This window comes from Fukomys damarensis, unplaced genomic scaffold, assembly GCF_012274545.1.
Source record: "Fukomys damarensis isolate Sample0158 unplaced genomic scaffold, DMR_v1.0_HiC HiC_scaffold_36, whole genome shotgun sequence".
NCBI classification, from domain to species: Eukaryota; Metazoa; Chordata; class Mammalia; order Rodentia; family Bathyergidae; genus Fukomys; species Fukomys damarensis.
This window is the reverse complement of record NW_022900948.1, coordinates 42,652,077-42,674,263: the sequence shown is the minus strand read 5'-3', so window position 1 is coordinate 42,674,263 and position 22,187 is coordinate 42,652,077. Positions and strand designations below refer to the sequence as shown.

At 52.7% G+C, this 22,187-nt stretch overlaps 2 protein-coding genes across 4 annotated transcripts in view; one reads left to right on the top strand and one right to left on the bottom strand.

The window, feature by feature from the left end:
* Eng (endoglin) overlaps positions 1-1,154 on the top strand; it is a 30,287-nt gene extending 29,133 nt beyond the window's left edge. Inside the window, exon 15 of the mRNA XM_019205939.2 lies at positions 40-1,154. Coding sequence (XP_019061484.1) covers positions 40-162 — 123 coding nt within the window. The 3' untranslated portion in view covers positions 163-1,154. The remainder of the gene's footprint in view (positions 1-39) is intronic.
* A 130-nt stretch (positions 1,155-1,284) lies between these two features.
* Fpgs (folylpolyglutamate synthase) lies at positions 1,285-21,125 on the bottom strand. Of its 3 annotated transcripts, XM_010613615.3 has the most exons (16): positions 21,007-21,125; positions 12,588-12,707; positions 9,358-9,486; positions 9,223-9,276; positions 9,077-9,141; positions 6,629-6,743; positions 6,442-6,519; positions 6,271-6,332; positions 6,067-6,169; positions 5,556-5,633; positions 5,211-5,358; positions 5,038-5,127; positions 4,285-4,435; positions 4,081-4,156; positions 3,379-3,445; positions 1,286-2,075 (listed from the first exon to the last, which is right to left on the bottom strand). In XM_010613615.3, the coding sequence occupies exons 3-16, from the start codon at positions 9,388-9,390 to the stop codon at positions 1,672-1,674; spliced, it is 1,524 nt and encodes a 507-aa protein (XP_010611917.1). In that variant the 5' UTR covers positions 9,391-9,486; positions 12,588-12,707; positions 21,007-21,125; the 3' UTR covers positions 1,286-1,671. The 3 variants fall into 3 exon arrangements, with proteins under 3 accessions (XP_010611916.1, XP_010611917.1, XP_010611914.1); XM_010613614.3 differs by lacking the exon at positions 12,588-12,707 and having other exon boundaries at positions 1,285-2,075; XM_010613612.3 differs by lacking the exons at positions 12,588-12,707; positions 21,007-21,125 and adding an exon at positions 10,640-10,831 and having other exon boundaries at positions 1,287-2,075.
* Positions 21,126-22,187: the final 1,062 nt, after the last annotated feature.

The following is a 22,187-nucleotide window of genomic DNA, read 5'->3' as shown; positions in this document are numbered from 1 at the left end:
GCCCCAGCCATGGCCCTGCCCCCCCCACCCCCCCCAGCCCCCCCTGGCAAGAGGGAGCCTGTGGTGACGGTGGCTGCCCCGGCCTCCACCGAGAGCAGCAGCACCAACCACAGCATTGGGAGCACCCAGAGCACCCCCTGCTCCACCAGCAGCATGGCGTAGTGCCTGGCCCAGAGCCCCAGGGGCCCCAGCCAGCCCTCGTCCAGCAGGAGATGCTGTGCAGTGGCCAGCTAGGACCCACTGGCCAGGACTCACCCCAGGCCCCAGCACCTCGCCACCACCCTATGCACCTGCCCTCCTGCCTGCCTCCCAGAGGCCAGCTGCCAGTGGGGACACCGCCTGGATCAACTGGAGCTCCCCCCACTCCAGTGCACAGAACCTCCAGACCCAGGACCACAGAGCAAAAGACCACTGTCCCCTGCGTTCGTGTCACTGTAGACACTCGGGGCCCTGCCCTTTGGACCAAGACCGTGCACTTGGGGAACTGTGCCGGGCAGGAGGTGCGAACTCCAGCTGGACTCAGCCGCTGTCGCCATCCAGGAGGATGAGGCACCGGCCCAGAGCCACCTGGAGCTGGTCCCTGTGGCCTCTACACTGCTCTGGCATAAAAACGGAAGCTGATGGGTGCCCGGCCTGGGAGCACTGAGGGCCACGTAGAGACCACTTCCTGGCCCATCAGGCTGGAGTGGCCAGGCCCGCCCCTTTGTACCCACCATCAATAAATCAGACAAGAATCCAGGGCCGACCTGGCCTGGGTGAATGAAGAGGGGCTCTGGGGGGTGTGCACAAAAGAATGCTGCTCTGGGATGCGGCCTCAGGACAGGTGGCCAGGGCACAGCGTGTTCGGATTAAATCACTCTTACTGCTTGCTCACTCGGTGGTATGCCCGTGGGACCAAGGAGGTGACAAACCAAACACTGGGAGGCCCTGTCCACGCTCACACTGAGGTTCAAATCAGGCCCCCAAGAGCTCTGGTTCCAGTCCAGGACCTGCCACTTATGTGTGAGCAGCTCCGGTGGCTTCTCAAAGCTAACTACTGGTCCCTCAAGAGTCCAGTTCCTGGTCTCAGCGAGGTCTGCAAAGCAGCGTGAGGTGTACGACCAACAGTTCTGGGCCAGTTTCCTGGCATCACAGCCAGGTCACCCGAGGCTCTATAGGAGGGAAGAGGTTGTCTCTCTGCCCATTCCAGTTCCTGTACTTGCTACGCCCCCAAACCTCAACTGTCCGATGAGGGGACCAGAAACAAAGATCAGTCAGATTTTGCAGTTTCTTTAAAAATAAAATTAAAAGGCTTTAGTTCACTCCAGCTATGCTGCCCCCAGGGTGTCCCAGACAGGGGCCCTCTCCTTTCCCAGAAGGCACTGGGAGGAGGAAATCGATCACCCAGCCCAGGACATGGGAGGGAGGACCCAGAACCCGGTCCGACAGCTCACGTGACAAGCTGGGCCTACACCAGGCAGTGGTGAGGTAGCAGGGGTGAGGTGGGCTGGGCCGGGAGGAGGCCGAGGCTGAGGCACGGGGCTGAGATGGCAGTGTCCTCTCCCAGCCCCTGTTCATGCCCAAGCCTGGCAGATTTTGAAAAGCAGAAACTGAAAGGCACCTGGAGCAAGTTAGTGGCGAGGGGAGAATGAGCGCAGGAGGTCCCACCTCCCACCCCGCCTGTGTCCATGGCTATTGGGACAGGGAGGGCTCTAGCAGCCTGAGGACACTGCCCACCAGGTGCAGGCTGCCAGTGACCAGCACATGGATGGCGGCAGCCTCCTGGAGGACCCTGGCCCCGTCGCTTGCCGTGGGGTGGGAGAGGAGGCCCCTTGGGGGACTGGGTGGCTGGAAGACAGGGTCTCGGCCTTGGCTGATCCATTGCAAGGCATGGGAGACGCAGCTGAAAACCAGGGAGTTGGCACTGCAGGGGTGGGGCGGGTGGGGCGCCTGCAGCAGGGGTGCTGGCCCGCCAGGCTGCAAGGAGCTCCAGAGGTCGGGGCCGGCCTGCTCCTGGTCCAGGTGACTCCAGTGTCGCTGGTGCTCCAGGCAGCGGATCAGCACCTGGTCCAGCGTCACCGTGAAGTTCTGCTGGTCTGCAGGGTGTGGGGACAGGCAGGGCAGCCACGGGGTGGCGGGGACAAGCAGAAGGGCTGTTGGGCCAGGCTTTTCCACACATTGCACCATCAGCCTCTACCCCAGGTTCCCAGTGGACACACAGTGAGAAACCAGCCTGGGCTTGGACAAGTTCTGCTGCCTACCCAAGGCCCGAGGTCTGGCAGGCAGAACCGGACCTCGCCGTCATCAGCAGTGAGCAGTGTCCAGGTGGGCTGAGGTATTTCTGGGAGGCCATTTTAAAATACAGATTTCAGGGGCTGGAGATTTAGCTCAGCGGTGCCGCTGCCGGCCTTGCAAGCATGAGGGCCCAAGTTCGATCCCCGGTACCAAAATAAATAAATAAATAAAATACAGATTTCAGCTGGGCACGGTGGTTCACACCTGTAACCCAGGCACTCAGGAGGCTGAGGCAGGGGGACCACTGCAAGTTCAAGGCCATCCTGGACCACATAGTGACTTCAAGGCCAGCCTGAACTACATAGCAAGACTGTCTCAGAAAAACAAACCACAATTTTATATATTATATATTCATTCCAGAACTCTCCCCAGATACTTGGTGTGCAACCTGAGGATCTGTAATTTTGTTTATAGATTATTTTTATTTCTGATACCAAGGAGCTAATTCAGGTCCTTGTACCTGCCTAGTAGGTGTGGCTACATCTCTGGCCCCTATAATTTTGACACTATCTCAAACTTTTTTTTTTCTCAACATGATGCACAGTATAAGTTTTGTATTACAACCCATTACATATATTCTGGGACAGAATCAGCAAACAGTATCTACCCTTACTTTGTGCAACACCCACTGTTATTTCCTATTCTTCTCTATTTCTTTGTTTTTTGTTTGTTTGTTTTTGCAGTAGTAAGAATTTAACCCAGACTCTTTGCACTCACTGAGCTACATCCTCAGCTCCTTTCTTATTTTTTTATTTTGAGATAGGGTCTTACTAAGTCACTCACTTATCCAGACTGGGCTCAAACTTGTGAACCTCCTGCCTCAGCCTCCCAGAGTGTGGGATTACAGGCGTGCCTTACCATGTCAGCTGTATTTCATTAAAGGAAATGCTGGTCAAACCTCATAAAATTGATTTCAGTAACTTCTTTTTATAATTCTTCCTCAGTATTGTACCCACAGAGCACAAAATTCAAAATGCACCAGAGGGTATTTGTACCATAGACCCAATCAGCCTCCTAGCAGAGCCCCCTCCCATCATCATGGAGTATCTGCCTCGGGCCTCTCAGCACCTGCCGACCCCGGGGGCCACACGTGTCACCCCTCACCTGCATTGCCTGTGGATGACGCCTCCGTGAGGTTGGGGCAGAAGACAGCATAGTCAAACTGGCAGGGCTGGAAGGCCAAGCACTCGGGCTCAGATACCCCCCTCTGACTTCCAAATGCCCAGTCCCCTCCCTAGACTACAGCAAGTGGGCAGCCCCAGCCCCTGCCTCAGTGCACCATGCCTGGCCGGAGTCCTGGCCTTTGTGCAGATGGGGGACCACCCACACTGGGGAAAGAAGGGGCTCTGAACAGGGACAAGTCCTAGCACGAACAGCCTCAGCTTCCTGGCCTGGGAAATGGGAGGCGATCCCCAGGGGCTACTCCCACCTCTATCCTGTAGCAGCCTCAGTTTCCCCACTCTGTAAAGGGCCGCTTTATGCCTTAAAACCCAGTGGCTCCTAAACCAAACTTGAAGCAGTTCCCTTAGGGTCAGCGCTCTCATGGAATGGCTGGCCGAGGCTCAGGAAAAAGCCATCTCGTCCGGCCATGGGATGGTGGCTGAAAGTTCAGGCCCCGGGGGTGTACAGCCTGCCCTCCACCCACCACGTGGCCCTCCCTAACCCCAGAGAATGCTGCCAGACCTACATGTGACCGGGAATCCCCACACCACTCAGGGCAGAGGGAATCAGGCCCCAGCTGGGGACCACACGCCAAGGGCAGGGCTGCTGGGCTGCGCGTCACCCACCCCTCAGCTGAGGTCTCACCTGCAGCAGCTTCAGCAGGGCCAAGGGGTCCCTGTCTCCAGTCGAGTTGAAGAGTAAGACCCGCACCTCAAGCCCACTGTGCCAGGGGACAGGGGAGGGGGTCAGGGGGTGCTGCCCCCACTGGTCCACTCTAGCCCACCTTGAGCTCCACCCTTCCCAGTAGCCCCCTTCCCTCCGGTGGACTCCCCCCAACCTGATGCACACCTGGGGGGCCCCTGGTTGTGCTGCAGCACCTGGTGGAACCAGTGCACGCAGGCCTGCACGCTGCTGACGGTGTGCGCGCCGTCCAGGTACCAGGTGAGGGGCCCGTGCCGCAGCATCTGCGTCCGGCCCGGCCACTCTGTGTCCTGGAGCCCTGGCGGGGGCAGGCAAGGCAGGGCTGGGGATCCTCTCCCACCCTGGTCCTCCACTGTAGAGCGGGCTGCCCGCTCTGAGAATCCCATCAGCCCAGTCACCGTGATCGGAGCTGATCAGAGCCCTGCCTCACTGGGTGGGATCCACTGGGCCACCGAGGGGGCTGCTGCCGTCTGCCCCAGGTCGTCCCACGTGACAGCACGCCGTGCTCACAGCTGCCCTGACAGCAGGTGGGCGCACCGGGTTACACAAACCATCTGCTGAAGGGTCTAACAGCAGGAGCCCCGACTTTGTGCAGAGAACTTGGGGGGTGGGTACAAAAGGTGGCAGTGTCATCACTTCTCGTGACAATGACAGGGATGGCCGTGCTCACAGGCGGGACACCACACCCTACATCCTGCAGGCTCTGGGCTCAGACCCTAGTCTGGCATCTCAGACCTTATAGCAGACTTGGCAACTGGGGAAACAGGCTCGGGCCAATTCGGGAAGTCAAGGTCAGGGAGGTGTGGTGACCCGCGGGCCCCACCTTGAACTGCTCCCTCCACCCACTCAGGAAACCCTTGAGGGCAGAGGTGGTCCCACCGGGCAGGCCCCACTACTCACCATGCTGCATGTGGGCCGTGGGCTGGAACACTGGGGCCAGGGGCAGCTGCCAGCGGATGCTCGGCCCAGACGTCCTCAGCTCCCCGAGGCCTGTCAGGGGCAAGGCCCAGTGTGCTTAGGACCCTGAGGGAGGTCCCCACACTGCCCGGCTGCTAACCCCGGCGCCCACTCACCCCGGTGCTCCTGCTGCCGCAGCCAGCAGTGGACCAGCTGCAGAGCCAAGGCCGCGTTGGAGCGCTGGTGCTCGCCCTCCAGGCCCAGGGTCAGCGGTGGGCCCCCTTCCTCCAGGGCTTCCAAGGGTGGGCACAGGTAAAGAGGGCACTGGGGGAGGCGGGCGGCAGCTCTCAGCAGAGCCTCCACCGCCACCTTGGCCAAGTTTTCCTCCCATCGCTGCCTACCCGCCGGAGCCCACTGTGCCCTGGTTCCAAAATCCAGATGGGCTCCAGGGGCCAAGCGGCTGGCCCAGCTCCTCAGGGCCAATGAGAAAGCACCTCTCCCACCCGTCCAATGGGACTCACTGAAATCTGCTGGGCGCGCTCCCTCAGCACCGCCAGGGGGCCTTCGGGCTGCAGCACCGTAAAGGCAGGGACGCCAGGCTGGGGGCAGGAGGGGGAGGGTGAGGCAGGGGTAGCCAGGGGACCCACACCCTCCCTTCTCCAGGGCCCACAGGCCTGGGACCAGACTGCCACTTAGCCTCTCGTTCCTCATAGTTCAGTGGGGAAACTGAGGCCAGAGAGGAGCTCAACTGTGCTGCAACCACACAGCGGCACAAGGAGAGGAACCCAGACTCAGACTGGGCCAGGCATGGTGGCGCATCACTGTAATCTCTGAATTTGGGAGGCTGAGGCAAGAGGATCACCATGAGTTCAAGGCCAGCAACCAGCCCGAACTACTTAGCAAGACTGTTTCAAAGAACAAAAACAGAAACAAAACGAAGAGCCCAGGCTCTGCTGAGACAGGACCTCAGGACCTCATCCCGATTCAGCAGGACACAAACGGCCCCTCCCCTCCCCCAGCCTGCCTGGGTACCTTAAAGATGCCTCCTTTCTGCCATGCAATCTTCTCCACCGTGTCCCCCAGAAGGCTGGTGTGGTCGATGCCAAGAGAGGACACTCCACACACTACAGGCTTCCTGTAGATGACAGATGGGCCGTGCCGCCTGCCTTGAGCCACCAGGCAGCAGGTAAGGCCTGGCTCCTGACCCCTCCCCTGTCCCCAGGCAGCTGCCCTCACCTGACGATGTTGGTGCAGTCGTAAGCCCCACCTATGCCAACTTCTACCACTGCCAGGTCCACCTGTGGGGAACCACATGGCATGGCAGGGGGAAGGGTGCCTGGGTGCTACCTGGGGGAGGCAGCCACCTCCAAGGCCTCATGAGGGGTCTGGAGTGAGCACGCTACGCACCTTCTCTTGAAGGAAGATGTGGAAGGCCATGAGCGTGAGGAAGCGGAAGTAGGCGGGCATGGGCACACGGCTGCCTTCCTGTGGCACAGGAACACGTCAGGGTCTGCAGCCCCCGCGCTGGAGCGATGGGGTCCTCGCACCGGCAATGTCCCGCCCCGTCTACCCGCCAGCCCTGCCGCACGCGCACCTTGGTCTCCTCCAGCCGATGGTAGAGGCGCCAGAAGTGCTTGGTGAAGAGCTCGGGGCTGATGGGCTGCCCGTTGATGCGGATCCGCTCCCGCACCTGTACCAGGTGGGGAGAGCTGCCGGGAGACCTGGGGTCATCGGGACTCCCCCGCTCCCAGTCCCCTCCTGAGGCTCCCCAAGGTCTGGAGAGAGAGCCCCCGCCCCGGGACACTGATGCCACCCTCCTCCTCACTGTACAATTTTCAACTAAGCAACGCCCCCTCCTGGCCGGGCATGGTGGTGCATGACTGGAATCCTAGCACTCAAGGCTGAGGCAGGATTACAAATTCCAGGCCAGCCTGGGCTACATACTGAGTTCAAGAACAGTCTAAATCATATAGCAAGGCCTTGTCTCAAAGTCTTGCCTCAAAAAAAACTGGAACAGCCAGGTATGGTGATGCACCCCTGTAATCCCAGCACTTGGGAGGCAGAGGCAGGAGGATCGCCGTGAGTTCGAGACCAGCCTCAACACAAAGAAAGACCTTGTCTTAAAAAAAAAGAACAAAACCTAAAACCCTCTCCAGAAAGGAGGAAAAAGGCTCTCAGCCCTGAGATGGCACAGCATGTTCTCTGGGCTCCAAGAGTTCCCTGCTTTCCCCGTCACACAGGGATCAGTCACTCTGCTGATATCACCCACAATGTCCATCTGTCTTCAGTCCTCAAGACTGAAGTACTGAGTACTGGGATGACAGGTGTGCGCCACCACGCCAGGCACATGATGATCTCTTGGTCATTGACAGACCACATGTATGACAGTGGTCCTGTAGGATTATGCCACCTAGTGACATCTAAAGCCATCTAAAGGTGCATCGGCTCCCTCTTGATAGTCACGCAACAAAATCACATAAGGACACATTTCTCAGGATGTCCGTAAGCAGCGCAAGGCTAGATTTGAAACCTCAAAGGTCCTCCCTTCTTGTGGACTCCTTCTCTCCCATTATTTTATCACAATTTGGGGGGGGTGCCGGGTATCAAACTCAAGACCTTGTGCTTATGAGGCAAGCAGCAGAACCACTGAGCTAAACCCCCGGCTCAGGGTCTCAGTATGTAGTTGAGACTGTCCTGGAACTCTCCCTTTATTTTAAACAAAGATCTGTTGAAGGAAAACACACTGGTCTGAATGACCTGGGCCAGTTTCAGATGCTTACAGTTGTGGGTCGATCCAACTGGCAAAATAAAGACCAGGGATGGAGCTCAGCGGTAGAGTACCTGCCTAGTTATGAGGCCCAGGGTTTGCTCCCCAGTATTGCCAAAAAATCCTTGAAACACCAGGTGTGCGTCTGCACGCCTGTACTCTCAACACTACGAAGCTGAGGCAGGAGGACCATAAATTCAAGCCCAGCCTGGAAACTTAGCGATGTGATCACCCATTTAAAAGAAAAAGACCTGGGTTCGAATGACACCCCCCCAAAAAAAAACCCCTAAAAATAAATGATAAAATTAAAAAGTAAAAACTTCAAATGCTCCAACCCCAAGGAATAAGTCCTGAGTAAATCACCACTGAGTTAATGCCTTGGTTTTACAAGTGACCGGCTTAGGGCAGCTGTGCTTTAAGTACAGGACCCAGGCTCCACCTCCACCCAGGTCCCCATGTAGGAGTCTTGTTGCCTGAGTTCCACCGACAGGGGGCGCTGCCTCCGAGTTAGCAGCTAAGCTAAGGCTACAAGATCTCTGTCCCTGTCCTCGCCCCCCCACCAGACCTTGACATGAACATCACAAACTACTTTCACTTCTTTTTCTTTTTTTTTTTTTTTTGGTACTGGGGATTGAACTCAGGTTGAGCTGAGGCAGGTGGCAGCACCACTGAGCTAAATCCCCGGCAGTCTCTCTCTTTTGTTTTGGAGACAGGGTTTCATAGTTCAGGCTGGCCTTGAACTCAATGCAATCCTCCTGACTCAGCCTCACTGCTGAGATAAAAGCTGTTTACCACACCAGACTTTCCCTTCACCTTTAAGCCCTTCCACGCTAGGTTTCTGCTTCTTTTAGCAAAGACATTCTAACTGAAATCATGTCTGTGTGTCTTAAAGATTATATGTGGAATCTAAATAAAAAGACATCTGACTATTCCAGCCATGTATTTAGCTCACACATTCAAGTTTCCAATAGTTTTTTCATTACGAAAACTAAGGACTAGCTGGGCATGGTGGCGCATGCCTGTGATCCCAGTACTTGGGAGGCTGAGGCAGGAGGATAGCTGTGAGTTTGAGACCACACTGGGCTACAGTGAGACCCTATCTCAAAAAACAAAAAAAAAAAAAAAAGAAAGAAAAAGAAAACTAAGGACTGCTATCAACTTGGGCTATGTTTGTCGAATGAATAAACACTGCATGGGGCTGACCCTCCCCTAGGTAGCCCCGGGGTCACAGTTCCCCAGAGAGCTCAGAGACACATCCCCCCACCAACTCAGTACCTAAAGAATCCGGTCTTCAGGCCGTAATTCCGGAGGATACGCTCGGTGAAGGCACAGGTAGAACCCTGCAGGGGAAAGGCACCGTGTGGGCAGGCCCCACCCTCCAGCCCACCTGCTGGACCCGATCCCTGGGTCCTGCCCCTCACCTTCCCCTTGGTCCCAGTGACGTGAATGATGTTCAGCTGGTCCAAGTCCTCCACCTGGGACAGCGAAAACAGCCCACCTCAGCCACGAGACCCAGACCGATGAGCTCGGGCGGTCCTCAGCCCTCCCTACCTTACCTGCAGCCCGCTCCGTGCCAGAAACTGCTCCATGGCTTCCAGCTGTTTCTGGGGGTCACCCCGCCGGCGCTTCACCTGCTCCAGGTAACTGGCGTTGGTCTGCAGGGTGTTGAGTGTGCGCACTGCATCCTGCAACAACCACAGCACCCAGGGGACAAGTTAGAGGGCCAAGGGTCCTCAGAGCCAGAGGCATTCGCACACCAGCAGCCAGGCTGGCGCCCCAGACCTCCTGTGCCAGCCTACGGGCTGAGCAGTGGGGAGTGAGCAGTGGCATCATTCCAACTCTGGCAAAGATAGAAGCCTGGGGCAATTCAGCCCCACCCAGGGAGTGCCAGGTAAGAAGGTGGCAAGACTAACGGAGCTAGCACCGCGTCCTGCTCGGGCTCCCCAGGCTTTACTTCCTGAGCCTTTCCCCTCAGTCCTCCATCGATATGCTGGGCCTTTACTGGGCTCAGGCCAGAACCCAGGAAGGCTGGGGACTTAGAATTCTGGGGCTCCTGTGCCCTAGCCTGAGAATCTGGGGTTCCACATTCTGACCCCGTGAACAGCTGCTTTAATTAAAACAAACAGAGGAAGAGACTCCAAGGGTACAGGGTGTGCCCAGGACTCCAGCCAGAAGAGGCAGGTGGATACAGCCTCAGGAAACACCACCCTGGCCGGGCAAGAGTGGAGGGACGGGAAGTTCCTCCGTTTGCTTCCCCCGGGACTCGATCCCATCTCTCTTGCCCTCACGGCTGGTTGGAGGTCCTAACTCCCCTAAAACCAGCGACACCTGCCTGGCTGGTCTTAGGTTCTGGCCTCTGGCAACTGGCGCCAGGCGCAGCAGCTGCAGATCTACTCCGTTCTCCAGATTCTTGGCCCTCCAGTGCCGGGTCTGACCCACTCCTCAATTCCAGGCATTTAGACCCCTACAGCTGGGGCTCCGCCCCCAAATCTACATCTTTGGTTCTTTCAAGTCCGAACTCAGAATCCCTTCCTCTGCTTTCTCAACTCCGCGATGCCGGGTTCAGACTCCGTGGTCACTGGAACTTCGGAGCCCAAACGAGCCTCTGGACCACTGCCACCTATCACCAGTGCGGAACCCAACAGCCTGCGTTCCCAGATTCCGGACCCAACTTCCTGGTCCCTGTCCCTACACCCCCGACCCCAAGATGTCCCCCCACCGACGACTTCCCCAGTCCCGTTCTCCCGGTTCTCATAAGAGCTGGTGGAGCCCGGATGCTGCGGGCCCCAGGCCCGGCCCACGTGTCACCACAATACCGCCCGCCTCCTGGCCGGGTACCTGGTACTCCATGCCCGGCTCCTGCGGGGCCGGCCACACGCTCAATCCCCGCGGCGCCGAGACCTGGGTCGTTGCACCGCGCTTAGAAACAGCTACCAGGGACAGAGCCGCGCGCAGGCGGTTCCGCGTCCTCGACATAGTCTTGGTGCGCTAGTGAACTAGGCCAGCGCGGCGGGAACCTCCCCGCCTGCCCCGCCCATCCTGGACACGCCCCTTCCCCGCCCCGCCCCTACCCTCCACCAACCAGCGCCTCCCAAGACCCCCACCGGCACCAATAAGAGCCGGCGCCTTCGCGGGGGCCACCTTTGTGAGGGGCAGGGGGCGGGGCGGCCGGGTGGTACCGCCATGCTTGTGCGGGCCGCGCTCCGGTGACTCCTCTTTTATTTTATTCTTTTTAGTACCGGGGATCAAACTGGGGTTCTTGCGCTCGTGAGGCAGGCGCCGGAACCACTGAGCTAAACCCCGGCCCGACCCCTCTCTTTTAAAGGGACACGCACTCCTTTCGTCTCTACCCTCCCTAGAACCTTGCAGTCCAAAACTAGCCAGGCGTAGCCACCATCCCTCAGCTCCTGCTCTAGCTCTGAAACATTCCTGCGCCGGGATAGAATGACCGAGCTGGTGACAGAAAGAGGTCGCGACTTCGCAGCTGAGACCTGTAGGGTGCGACTAGAGGCTCCCAAGCAAAGGGTGGCAGCTGTGAGAGGAAAACAATGATTTCAGAGAGGAGTGGGCACTTGGGGGCTGGTTCCACATGGCTGCCCCCTACCCGGAAGGAATTTGGATTAAATGTGGCTGACATTAACTTGGCTTTTTGGAGGAAAGCCATGCCCAGATTGGCATTTTGGAAGCTCCCTGGGGCTACTGCTGTGTGGAGAATCGATCTGAGGATCAGCTGGGGGCCGGGACAGTAATCTTTAATACCGATGGGTGAAGAGGACCCCCATTTGTGCTAACGGGAACAGGGAGCCTGGAGAAATCTTGTAACAATGGAGGCCCAGAAGTAGGGAAGAGGTATTGTAAACCTGCTAGGAAAAACCCCTCAGATAACTGGCAATCTGCCAAATGACTAATGGGTTTACAAAACCTCCCTCTTCCCTGCACTGGGATTTATTGGATTGTTTGAAGGTCTGGGCATGGTGGGTTAGGGTGTGATGGCACAGGCCTGTAATCTCAGCACTAGGCTCAGGGGGAGGCTTTGGAATTCCAGACCAGCCAGATCCTGGCCCATAAATAAATAAATCTCTACTGGGCGTGGTGGCACATGCCTGTAATCCCAGCACTCAGGAGGCTTAGGCAGGAGGATCACTGTGAGTTAGAGACCAGCCTGGACTCCATAGTGAGTTCCAGGTCAGTCTCAACTACATAGTGAGACCCTGTCTCAAACAAAACAAAACAACAACAACAAAAAAAAAAAAACCCAAAATTTAAAGAGCTTGTTTGATCCCTAAACAACTGACCTGTGAGGAGCAGGTGATTCTGTCCTAGCTGGATTCTGCTATTTATACACTGGTCGGTCCCTACCCTGACTCCTACAGGCAAGGGAGAGATGCTTTCTTCTCCTGGTTTCCACTTTTTTTGTGGCGGGGGGTACCAGGGATCGAACTCAGGACCTTGTACTTGCAAGGCAGGCTGTGGAACCACTGACCTAAATCCCTGGCCCATTTTTCTAACTGTTGTAATTTTCTGTACACACACACACACTTCCTTCGTGGGTAATGAGTGTGTGTCCTGCCATTTTCTATGCTCATGAAATTACGGACTCACCTATATAGCTATCAAGTCAATGCAGGTGATACTGTTGAATCTCACCTTTCTCACTTAGCTATAAGGTTAAACCAGGTTATGGTTGCACACCTGTAATCCCGGCACTTGGGAGACTGAGGCAGGAAGATCTCCATGAGTTCAAGGCCAGCCTGGGCTACATAGTGAGATCCTTTTAGATATTTACCTAGGAAACACGTGGTACCCTCTCTGTGGACTAGAACACGCTGTAATCACAGTACTGGCACGGTTGCTCCCTCTGTCCTCATGGGGACCTTATGAAATGGGTATCAGTATGGTCACCATCCTGTGTAAGGGGAAGGAAACGGGGCACAGAGGAGTGAAGGCAAATGCCCAAGTCACAAAAGCAGCATTTGAACTCTGACCAGTCCTTTCTCCCAAGGTGCCACAAATTCAAGGTCTTTAGTGGCTGGGTAGCCTCCCGGAGGGTCTACCTCCTTTTCACACCCATAGATAGCAACACCAGGGGTAGATAGGTGAGCCTGTGTTGTACTTTGCTCAGAAATTTTTAGAGGTGGTGCTGGAGGTTGAACCTAAAGCCTTAGATTGAGCTGCATTCCAGTCATTTTTTTTTTTCTTCTTCTTTTTTGTGAGACAGGGTCTAAATTGCTAAATTATCCAGGCTGGGCTTGTACTTGCAGTCCTCTTGCCTCAGCCTCCCAGAATGCTGGAATTATAAGGCCCAGATCCTGTTTCTGTTTTGTTTTTCTTCTCTAGTGCTGCGGATCTAACCCAGGACCTCACACATGCTAGGTTAAGAGCTTTACCGCTAAGCCACGACCTCTACAGACCTTTATATATAGGACCTTATTTTGACCTATGAACCTATTCCTTGGCTTTTTTTCTTTTCTTCTTCTCCTCCTTCTTTTTGTGGTACTGGAGATAGAACTCTGGCACTGAGCTACTTCCCTTTGTACTTTTCTTTTGAGACTGGAGCTTGTTAAGTTGCCCGGGCTAGCCCTGCCCTGCAATCCTGCAGCCCCAACGTCCTGAGGGCTGGGTTTCCAAGTGCGTGGCACCTCACCAGGCTGATTTGTTTTTCTGAAGCTTCACAGTGCTCAGTGGTGTGGAAGTACCGCTGTATACTGGGCTGGTCTCCGAGGGAGGATGCTGGGTGCTTTTCCAACATTTTGCCATCGTAAGTCATGCTGCACCCAGTGAGGTTTTACCCTCATCTTTTTTCCCCTGTGTGAGCACAACCCGAGAAGCAATTCCAAGAAGCGCAACTGCAGGTCAAAGGCAAGTGGCTCCTCAGAGGTGGTGCTGGTCTCTCCCCCTCCGGCAGGGCGTGGGCCAGCATTTCCTCTTTTCCTGAGACACAGACGCACTTGCTAATGTATGGTGGAAGGGGTCTCAAGGCAGTTACTATGAAGGAAGTGGAGTACTTTTTTCTTTCTTTTGTTTTGTTTTGGAGACAGGTATTACTGTGAACTTCAGGCTGGCTTCACTGTGTGGCCCAGACTGGCTGTGAAGTTTCAGTGATCCTCTTGCCTCAGCCTCCTGAGTGCTGGGCTTACACCATGCCCAGTTTACTTTTTCTTATACTTAAAAGTCATTTAGGGGCCGGGGATTTAATTCAGTGGTGCTGCTACCTGACTTGCAAATTCAAGGTCCTGAGTTCAATCCCATACCCCAAAAGAAAACAAAAACAAAAGCTGGGTGTGGTGGTGCACGCCTGTAATCCCAGCACTTGGGAGGCTGAGGCAGGAGAATCGCTGTGTGTTCCAGACCAGCCTGGGCTACATAGTGAGTTCCAGGTCAGTCTCAACTACATAGTGAGACCCTGTCTCAAAAAGCCAAAAAAGAAAATAACAACAGAAGCCATTTGTTTTTCTTTTACAGTCCATTCACCTACTTTGTAAGGCAGCTTTTTACTAGAAAGGCCACAGATGTTTGCGGAAGGAAACAGAGAGAAGTGTAAATGGTGCATGCCCATAATTCCAGCACTCTGGAAGGTTGAGGCAGGAGGTCCACAGGTTCGAGTCCAGCCTGGATAACTTTAATGACTAAATGAGGCCATATATCAAAACAACAAAAAAAATCAAAAGGGCTGGGGATGTACCTCAGTGTGAAAACCCTGAATTCAACCTCCAGTACTGCACAAAATGTAAGAAAAAAAAATCAGACTTTCATCATATACCTGCCAAGGAACGGCTCGGCTGTGGCGGGTGAAGGCGTCCTGTTCTCTCTCCCAGGAAGACAACAGGAATAAAGTCATTGTCATGAGAGAAAAGAAAAGAAAGTCAGGGGCAGGGAAGGGCTGATCCGCAGGTGAATGTGGCAGCTTGATGGAGGCTGGAGCCACCGCTAAAGGGCAGCTGAGGATCCTGCTTTACCCCTTCCTTCCCCAAAGAAGGAGTTGCTCACTCATCCATTCATTTGTCTGGTAAGAAATTGGCTCTGTGCTAGGTGGGCCCTAGGCTGGATGCTAGGGACTCTGGAGAAAGGCCATGTGGTGTATGCAGCCCAGTACAGGGGCTGAGAGAAGTAAAGAAGGAAACTGAAGCCGGGCATGGTGGCCTGTAATCCCAGCACTCAGGAGGCTGAGGCAGGAGGATCACCAAGAGTTGGAGGCCAGCCTGGGCTATGCAGTGAGTTCAAGGCCAACCTAGACTACATAGTGAGACCCTGTCTCAAAAAAACAAAAAGAGAAAAGAAAAGAAAAAAAAAAGAGAGAGAGAGAAGGAAACTGAAGTCTGGATGTGGTGATATGACTAAATCCCGGCTATTTTCGTGGCGATATGACTAAATCCCGGCTATTTTCGTGGCTGAGGCAGAATTACGAGTTCAAGGCCAACCTAGGCAATTTAGTGAGACCCTGTGTCAAAATTTAAAATTTTTTAAAAAGGCAGGAATGTGGCTCAATGATAGAGTACTTGCCTAGCATGCACGAGGGCCTGGGTTCAATCCCTAATACCACAAAGAAAAAAGAATGTTGGAAAATAGCAAAGGAAAGACCAGCAGCAAAACACAGCCTCTCTAGGGCCTGGAATGGAGATACCTAGAAAACAACAAGTTGGTGAAGAAAAAAAAAAGTAGATCTTTGGGAACCTGGAAAGGGCTGACAGGAAAACTAGACACTACAGAGAAGCTGGAGGGACAGCACAACAGAGCAAAGAATAAAAGCTGACCCCACTCCCAGCGGGGAGCAGACTCCACAGACACGATGGAAGCCCAAGAGGTTGGCAACTCCACGGACAAACGATGGACCAGGGCAGCAGGACTAGCCTCAGTTCCAAAACTCATGGTTAGGCAAACTCCGAAAACAGTACTGGGTTTTACTCTGAAAATGATTCCTTTTGCATGGAAGTTTAGAGGTGGAGAAGAAATCCAGCACCATGTCCGCCATATTCGAGAATGTTCTACCAGGAGGCATTTGGGACAGAGTTAAAATGGAGCTACAGACCAGCTACACTTCAGGGTTTCTGGGGCCACCGTACCACGTGACTGGATGGGAGACAACCACAAGAGACATCTGCAGAGAGGGCACGGGCTAGACATAGACCCCTGGAGAAGTTTAAACCCAGATCAGAAAGGACACAGGGGTCCCACCCTACAAGCTGAGAAGCCAAGCGGGTTGTGTGTGGCTTTCGGAGAAGGCTGGGTTTGAAAGGATTGGGATTAAGTGCTACAGACTGCCTGGCCTCTCACTCTGCTGCCTACATCTCAACAGCTTGGTGGTGTGTTTGCTCCCTCTATCAGCCAACATGATCATGGATATATCCGGTTTGGACAGTTGTCCCTGCCTGGGTGTATGGACAGAGGGGCCTTTGGAGCAGGGGGCACCTCACCAACCACAGGCCATAAAGCTAGCGGAGAAAGCCATGCGTTGTGTACAGAAGAGCATGGAAACTGGAAGTGGATGGAGTAAAGCCTTAGGGTGGGTACCACTGACTGACCACACCCAGCAGAAAAGGCCAGGCAGGATTCAGCATTCATACACACACATCAAAAAAAAAAAAAAAAAAAAACGAGATCTTAGCAGGGATCACTATCCCTACCCCACATCTGGTGGGTTCCAATACGACAGGCCCTAGAGGGAAACCACTCATTCAAAAACACAGAGAAGCCAGGCATTGTGACACATGCCTGTAATCTCGGCACTCAGGAGGCTGAGGCAGGAGGATCACACTAGGATCACAAATCCTGCCTGGGCTAAGTAGTGAGTTCAAGGCTAAACTGAACTGCACAGCAAGACCTTGTCTCAAAAACAAAACAAAATAAAACAAACAGAAAAAGACAAAACAAAACACACACAGAGAGAAATGTTTTTGGACTCATTTCTATTTTCTTCATGGGGTGTGTAGGCAATTTTTCTTTTTTTTTCCTTCGTTTTGCTGTCCTTTACTAGTATTACTATTATGCTTCTTCTTCCTTTTTTTTTTTTTTTTTCTGATACTGGGAATTGAACTCGGGTCCTTGCCCTTGCAAGGCAGGTGGCGGAACCACTGAGCTAAATCTCTGGCCACTATTATGCTTTATTAATCTTTAGCTTTTCTATTGCTAATAGTGATACAGTGGGTACATTTAGTAGATATTTATGGTACGTTGCTATTTGGCCTATCTTTATGCTGTAGTGTAAGTGCAGACCTCTCTGCTGTTATGACTGGTATAGCAGTAGCTCTTTCGGTTCTGATGGTGTCTCAATCAATAATACCCAGTTTAATTGACTCTGTTATTGTCACTCGTTGTGTTGTTTTGTCAACATGGCATAGATGTTGCTTTTAATTGGCTTTTACAGTATGTCACTGTCTGGTTTGTCTTTGTGACATCAACAGTACTCTGGTTCATTTCCCAGGACTGGGTGCTGGGCGATTACACTGTACCTCCCCTTTCCAGATTAACAGAGTGTCAGATTTGGGGATCGAACCAAAGGCCTATAGCCAGCTGTGCCTACAGCCTACAGCACATCTGGGAGAGCAGACACTGACTAAAGAGATCGCCATGCTGGAAACAAAGTTTTTCCACTATAATCAACTGTAACCCCCAGCATAAACAAACAAACAAATAAAAACAGATCAGGGCTGGGGATTTGGCTTAATGGTCCTGCTGCCTGTCTCACAAGCACAAGGGCCCAAGTTCGATACCCAGTACCAAAAGAATAAATAAATAATAATAAAAACAGATCAATAAGGTGCTTATTGAGCTCAAAGATGACATAACTAAATAGATAATAAACTTAATAAAATGACCAATGAGTTTAAATTTAGACTTAATAAAACAATCAATAATTCTTTTGCAAAGAATTAAAGTCCATATAAAGGTACCAAACAGAAATCCAGAAGATAAAAAATTCTACTGAAAAGCTTGGGCAGCAAATGTGACCAATGTGAGGTCAGAGTTTCAAAACTAGAAGATAAGGCTGATGCGTGTGATCATGTACTCAGGGATACTTTAAAAACAATAGGAAGGTAGGTGCGGTAGCTCAGGCCTGTAATCCCAGAACTCAAAGGAAGCTGAGGCAGAATTTGTGAGTTCAAGGCCAATTTGGGTGATATAGTGACTGTTTCAAAAAACAAAACAATCAACCAGGGATTTGGCTCAGTGGTTCTGGTGCCTGCTTCTCAAACTCAAGGGCCCGAGTTCGATCACCAGTACCCCCCAAAAAAACAAAAACCAAAACAATCAAACACGCATGCACACAGAACATGGGAAATGGATCCAACAGCTGCCAGATGAGGCAAAAAGTTAGTGAAAAATCAGGAGCCGGCGCAAATGGCATAAAAAACCTGCTTATAGAAGTAATAGCAGAAACATTTCAAAGTAAAGGGAAAAACTTTAGCATACAGATATAGAAACCGAAATAGACACATCAAAAAAACACTTCTCTACAACACATCATAGTAAAAATTCCGAATGTTCAGAAAGACAAAATCTTAAAAACTGTTTGAAAAAAATTGGGCTGGGGATTTAGCTCAGTGGTTCTACTGCCTGCCTAGTCTCAAATTCATTCCCTGGTACCAACAACAACAGCAAAGTAACAAATGACTTACAAAGGTAAACCCATTAGAATGACACTGGATTTCTCAACACAGACTTTTAAATCCTAGGAGAGGTTGGAGTAAAGTATTTCAAGCCCTAAAACAAAACAACTTCCAACCCAGACTAATATACACTGCCAAGTTATCTTTTTAAATCGATGACGAGATCTTTCCATGCCAAAGAGCACCTTAAGAAATTTGTGAAAACCAAACATGCATTCCAGAAAATTCCAGAAGGATATCCTAGAAAGAGGCCACAAAGCCAACAACACTAAAAAGTCAACGGAATGAAATATCAGTTAAGGTGAACAGGTAAGCAGAATAGGGGTGAGTGTGTGTGTGTGTGTGTGTGTGTGTGTGTGTGTGTGTGGAATCAGCAACAGGAAAATAATATTCCATGCAACAGAACACTGAAAAACAGGGGTAGCTATCTTATTTTCAGACAAAGAGGACTTCAAGCCAAAACTGATTAGAAGAGGCAAAAAAACGTCACTACAGATTGGTGAAGGGAATAATCCCAACAAGAGATAAGAATTATAAACACTGCCAGGTATGGTGGTGCATGCCTATAATCCTAGCACCCAGGAGGCTGAAGCAGGAGGATCACCAGAGTTGAAGGCCAGCCTGGGCTACATAGCAACACTGTCCCAAAATAAACAAAGGCGGGGCTTTTAGCTTAGTGGTGTTGCTGCACCTGCCTTGCAAGTGCAAGGTCCTGAGTTCAATCCCTACCAAAAACCAAAAACAAACAAACAAATATATGTACCAAATACCAGCACACCCAACTTCACAAAACAAAATACCAGACATAAAAGGTCAGAGTTCAAAGACAGCCTCAGCTATGTAGCCAAAACCTGTCTCAAAGAACCAAAATAAATGTGCAATTGTTTTTCCAATTTATCATCTCGCCTCCAGGCATGGAGCCACATGGGGAGGGAGGAGTCCTCCCATCCTCAGGAGAGGAAGCTGAGCAGAGGGGAATCACTTGCTGAGGTCTCCAGCTAGCAAGCAGCAGAGCAAGGATTTGGCTCAAACCTAGCTCCAACTGATTTTTGATTATTTTTTGGTACCAGGGATTGAATTTGGGACCTTGCACTTGCAAGGAAGGAGGCAGAACCACCAAGCTAAATCCCTGGCCCCTGATTTAGTTCTTTTGATTCAGTTTGAAAATACCTGGCTAGGACTTTTAATTTGTAATGTGGGCTTTCTTTCTTTTTTGTTTGTTTGTTTTGAAACAGGGTTTGTGTAGTTCAGGCTGATCTTGAACTATATAGCCCAGGCTGGCCTGGAACTTGTGTGGATCCTCCTGCCTCAGCCTCCTCAGTGCTGGGATTTATAGGCATATGTCATCATACTTGGCTCTCTCCTTTTATTTTTCACTTGTCTTTTTTCTTTTGAGAAAGGATCTCACTAATCTATTAAATTGCTAAGGATGGACTGATACTTGGAATCCTCCAGCCTCAGCCTCCCAGAGTGCTGGGATTACAGATATATGCATGCTGGCTTTTAACCTAGATTTTCCTAAAAAACAGTAAATGCGAGTTCTTTCTAAACATCTGCATTGTGCTGAAGCTATAGCAAGTGCATCTTCAAGGAAGGCTGTGTCCTGAGCCCTGTTTTTGAGCAGGGACGAGAGTCAAACAGCAAAAGTGGCTTAGTCATGGATAAACTCATGGCTCCGCCCCCAGACCTTCCCCTGGTCCCTGCCCCCACCTGCTGTGTGCTTTGTTGGGTGACTGGAGTTCTTTGGTCAATGGTGCTCCTCTTGCTTCAGCCAGAGCTCCCACCGCTGGCGAGGAACCCCATGAAATGCCACTGCCCCCTGCCCCTGACTGCAAAAATAACCCATGCATGTTCCTGTCAAGGAACCCTCACTCCTCTGGGACTCTAGTCTCTAAGGCGAGGACGCCTGGGTAACCACAAGGACACCCCTCCTCTGAGGTCAGCAGAAGATCAGACCAGGCAGGCATCAGGGGGCTGGAGGTGCTGGGTGAGGCTGCGAGCAGAGCTTGGGTGCAATCTCAAGGGGAGGGGATACATCACATGGTCCCCTCCTACAGCAGGCTGGGCCGAGATAAACCCCAGCCCCCACCCCTCTCCAGTCAAGCCTGAGGTCCAGGATGGCTGAGGCCCTGTCCTCAGTGGAGCCCCCCTGTGATGTGACCCAGTGGAGGCGCTGGGCCCAGGCCTAGCTGGGTGTGGTGGTGCACTGGGAAGCTGAGGTAGGAGATCAATGAGAGTTCAAGGCCATCTTGGGCTCCATGGTGAGTTCAAGGCCAGGAAGACCTTAAACACACATAGCAAGACCCTGTCTCAAAGGCCAAAAGAGGTTTAGGGAGCCAGGTGATCTGCCCAGGACCACAGGCTCTCCCACCTGGAAGGAGGCTGTTCTGGCTGGAAAGGGACAACCCAATGGGGCTTGCTTCACGGCTGCTCCCCACAACGTCTCAGCCCCTGAGGACACAGGCAGGGACCAGGCACCTTTCATCCGATTTCCTGTGGGGCCTGCGGGCCCAGCCGGGCAAGAGGGGAGGGGAAGTGGGGACTCCTGAGGCCTCCCTTACCCCGTGGACCGGACAGTGAGGAGGTGGGGAAAAGGTGTACCTGATAGGTTCCCATCCTCATCCTAGGATCAGCCCAGGAACCTCCGCTGCTGGCTGGCAGGCGGACATAGAAGGTATCCCGACTGCAGGGCTACTCAGAACCGCCATGAGGTTAAACAACAACTGGGCAGAGGTCAAAGGTGAACATCAGGAGGGGTGAGAGTAGAAGGGGTGTGTCTGGGAGTCTTCCTGATCTGTGGGTTTTAACATAACATTTAATTTCTTTGCCTTCTAGCTCTGTAAGATTCCTCTGGTAGGGCATGGTAGCCTACACCTATAATCCCAGCCTTCTGGAGAGGCTGAGACAGGAGATCACTGGGTTTGAGGGCAAGGTGGGTTACATAATGAGTTCAAGGCCAGCCTGACCTAGACAGTGAGACTCAAAAATAGACATAGGCTGGGGATTTAGCTCAGTGGTGCCACCACCTGCCTTGCAAGCGCAAGGACCCAAGTTCAATCCCCAGTACCAAAATAATAAAAAAACAAAAAAAGAAAACCGGATACAGGACACAGTCTCCAGCTTGCAGGGCAGGAAAACTTCCAAAACACATAGAAATGTACTGCGTAAACACCTTCCTGTGTCCCAGCCTGTCACCTGTCTGGCCTTCCTGGGCTCAGCTTGCTGTGCCAGACTCATGTGCTGGGCATAGTCAGGGGCTCAGACCCTGCAGGACCCTGGGGCCCTACGCCAGAAGCTTTTATTCTGAGCCCTGCTCCCTCCACAGAAGGGAACGTAGGCCTCCTCACACCAGTGTTTGGGGCTGATAAGTCCCATCCCCTCCCTAAGGGCCTGGGGAAGAAGGGGTCAGGTGAACTAGGAGCCAGTGGCTCCCGGTTTAGGACTTGCTTTGGTTGTTTTAATACAGTGTAGCCAGGGGCAATGGCACATAACTGTGATCCCAACTGCTCCGGAGGCTGAGGCAGGATGATCACAAGTTCGAGGGAAGCCTCCACAACTTAAGCTACTGTTTCAAAATAAAATATAAAGTGGGGTGCAGGGATTTAGCTCAGTGGCTCCTCCCCTGCCTCACAAGCACAAGGTCCTGAGTTCCATCCCTGGTATCAAAATAAATGGGGTGGTGGTGGCTGGGGGGGCGGTTTAGTGCAAAAGCTCTGGGTTTTAATCCCTGTACTGTAAACACACACACACACACACACACACACACACACACACACACACAC

What these genes read in the sequence shown, in the direction of transcription:
- Fpgs (XM_010613612.3), bottom strand. Translation starts at nt 10,777, where the DNA reads ATGTCGAGGACGCGGAACCGCCTGCGCGCGGCTCTGTCCCTGGTAGCT. An exon ending in ACATCTTCCTTCAAGAGAAG is followed by an intron (nt 6,333 to 6,441) that starts GTGCGTAGCGTG and finishes GGTTCCCCACAG; the next exon opens with GTGGACCTGGCAGTGGTAGA. An exon ending in AGAAAGGAGGCATCTTTAAG is followed by an intron (nt 5,634 to 6,066) that starts GTACCCAGGCAG and finishes TCCTGCCCCCAG; the next exon opens with CCTGGCGTCCCTGCCTTTAC.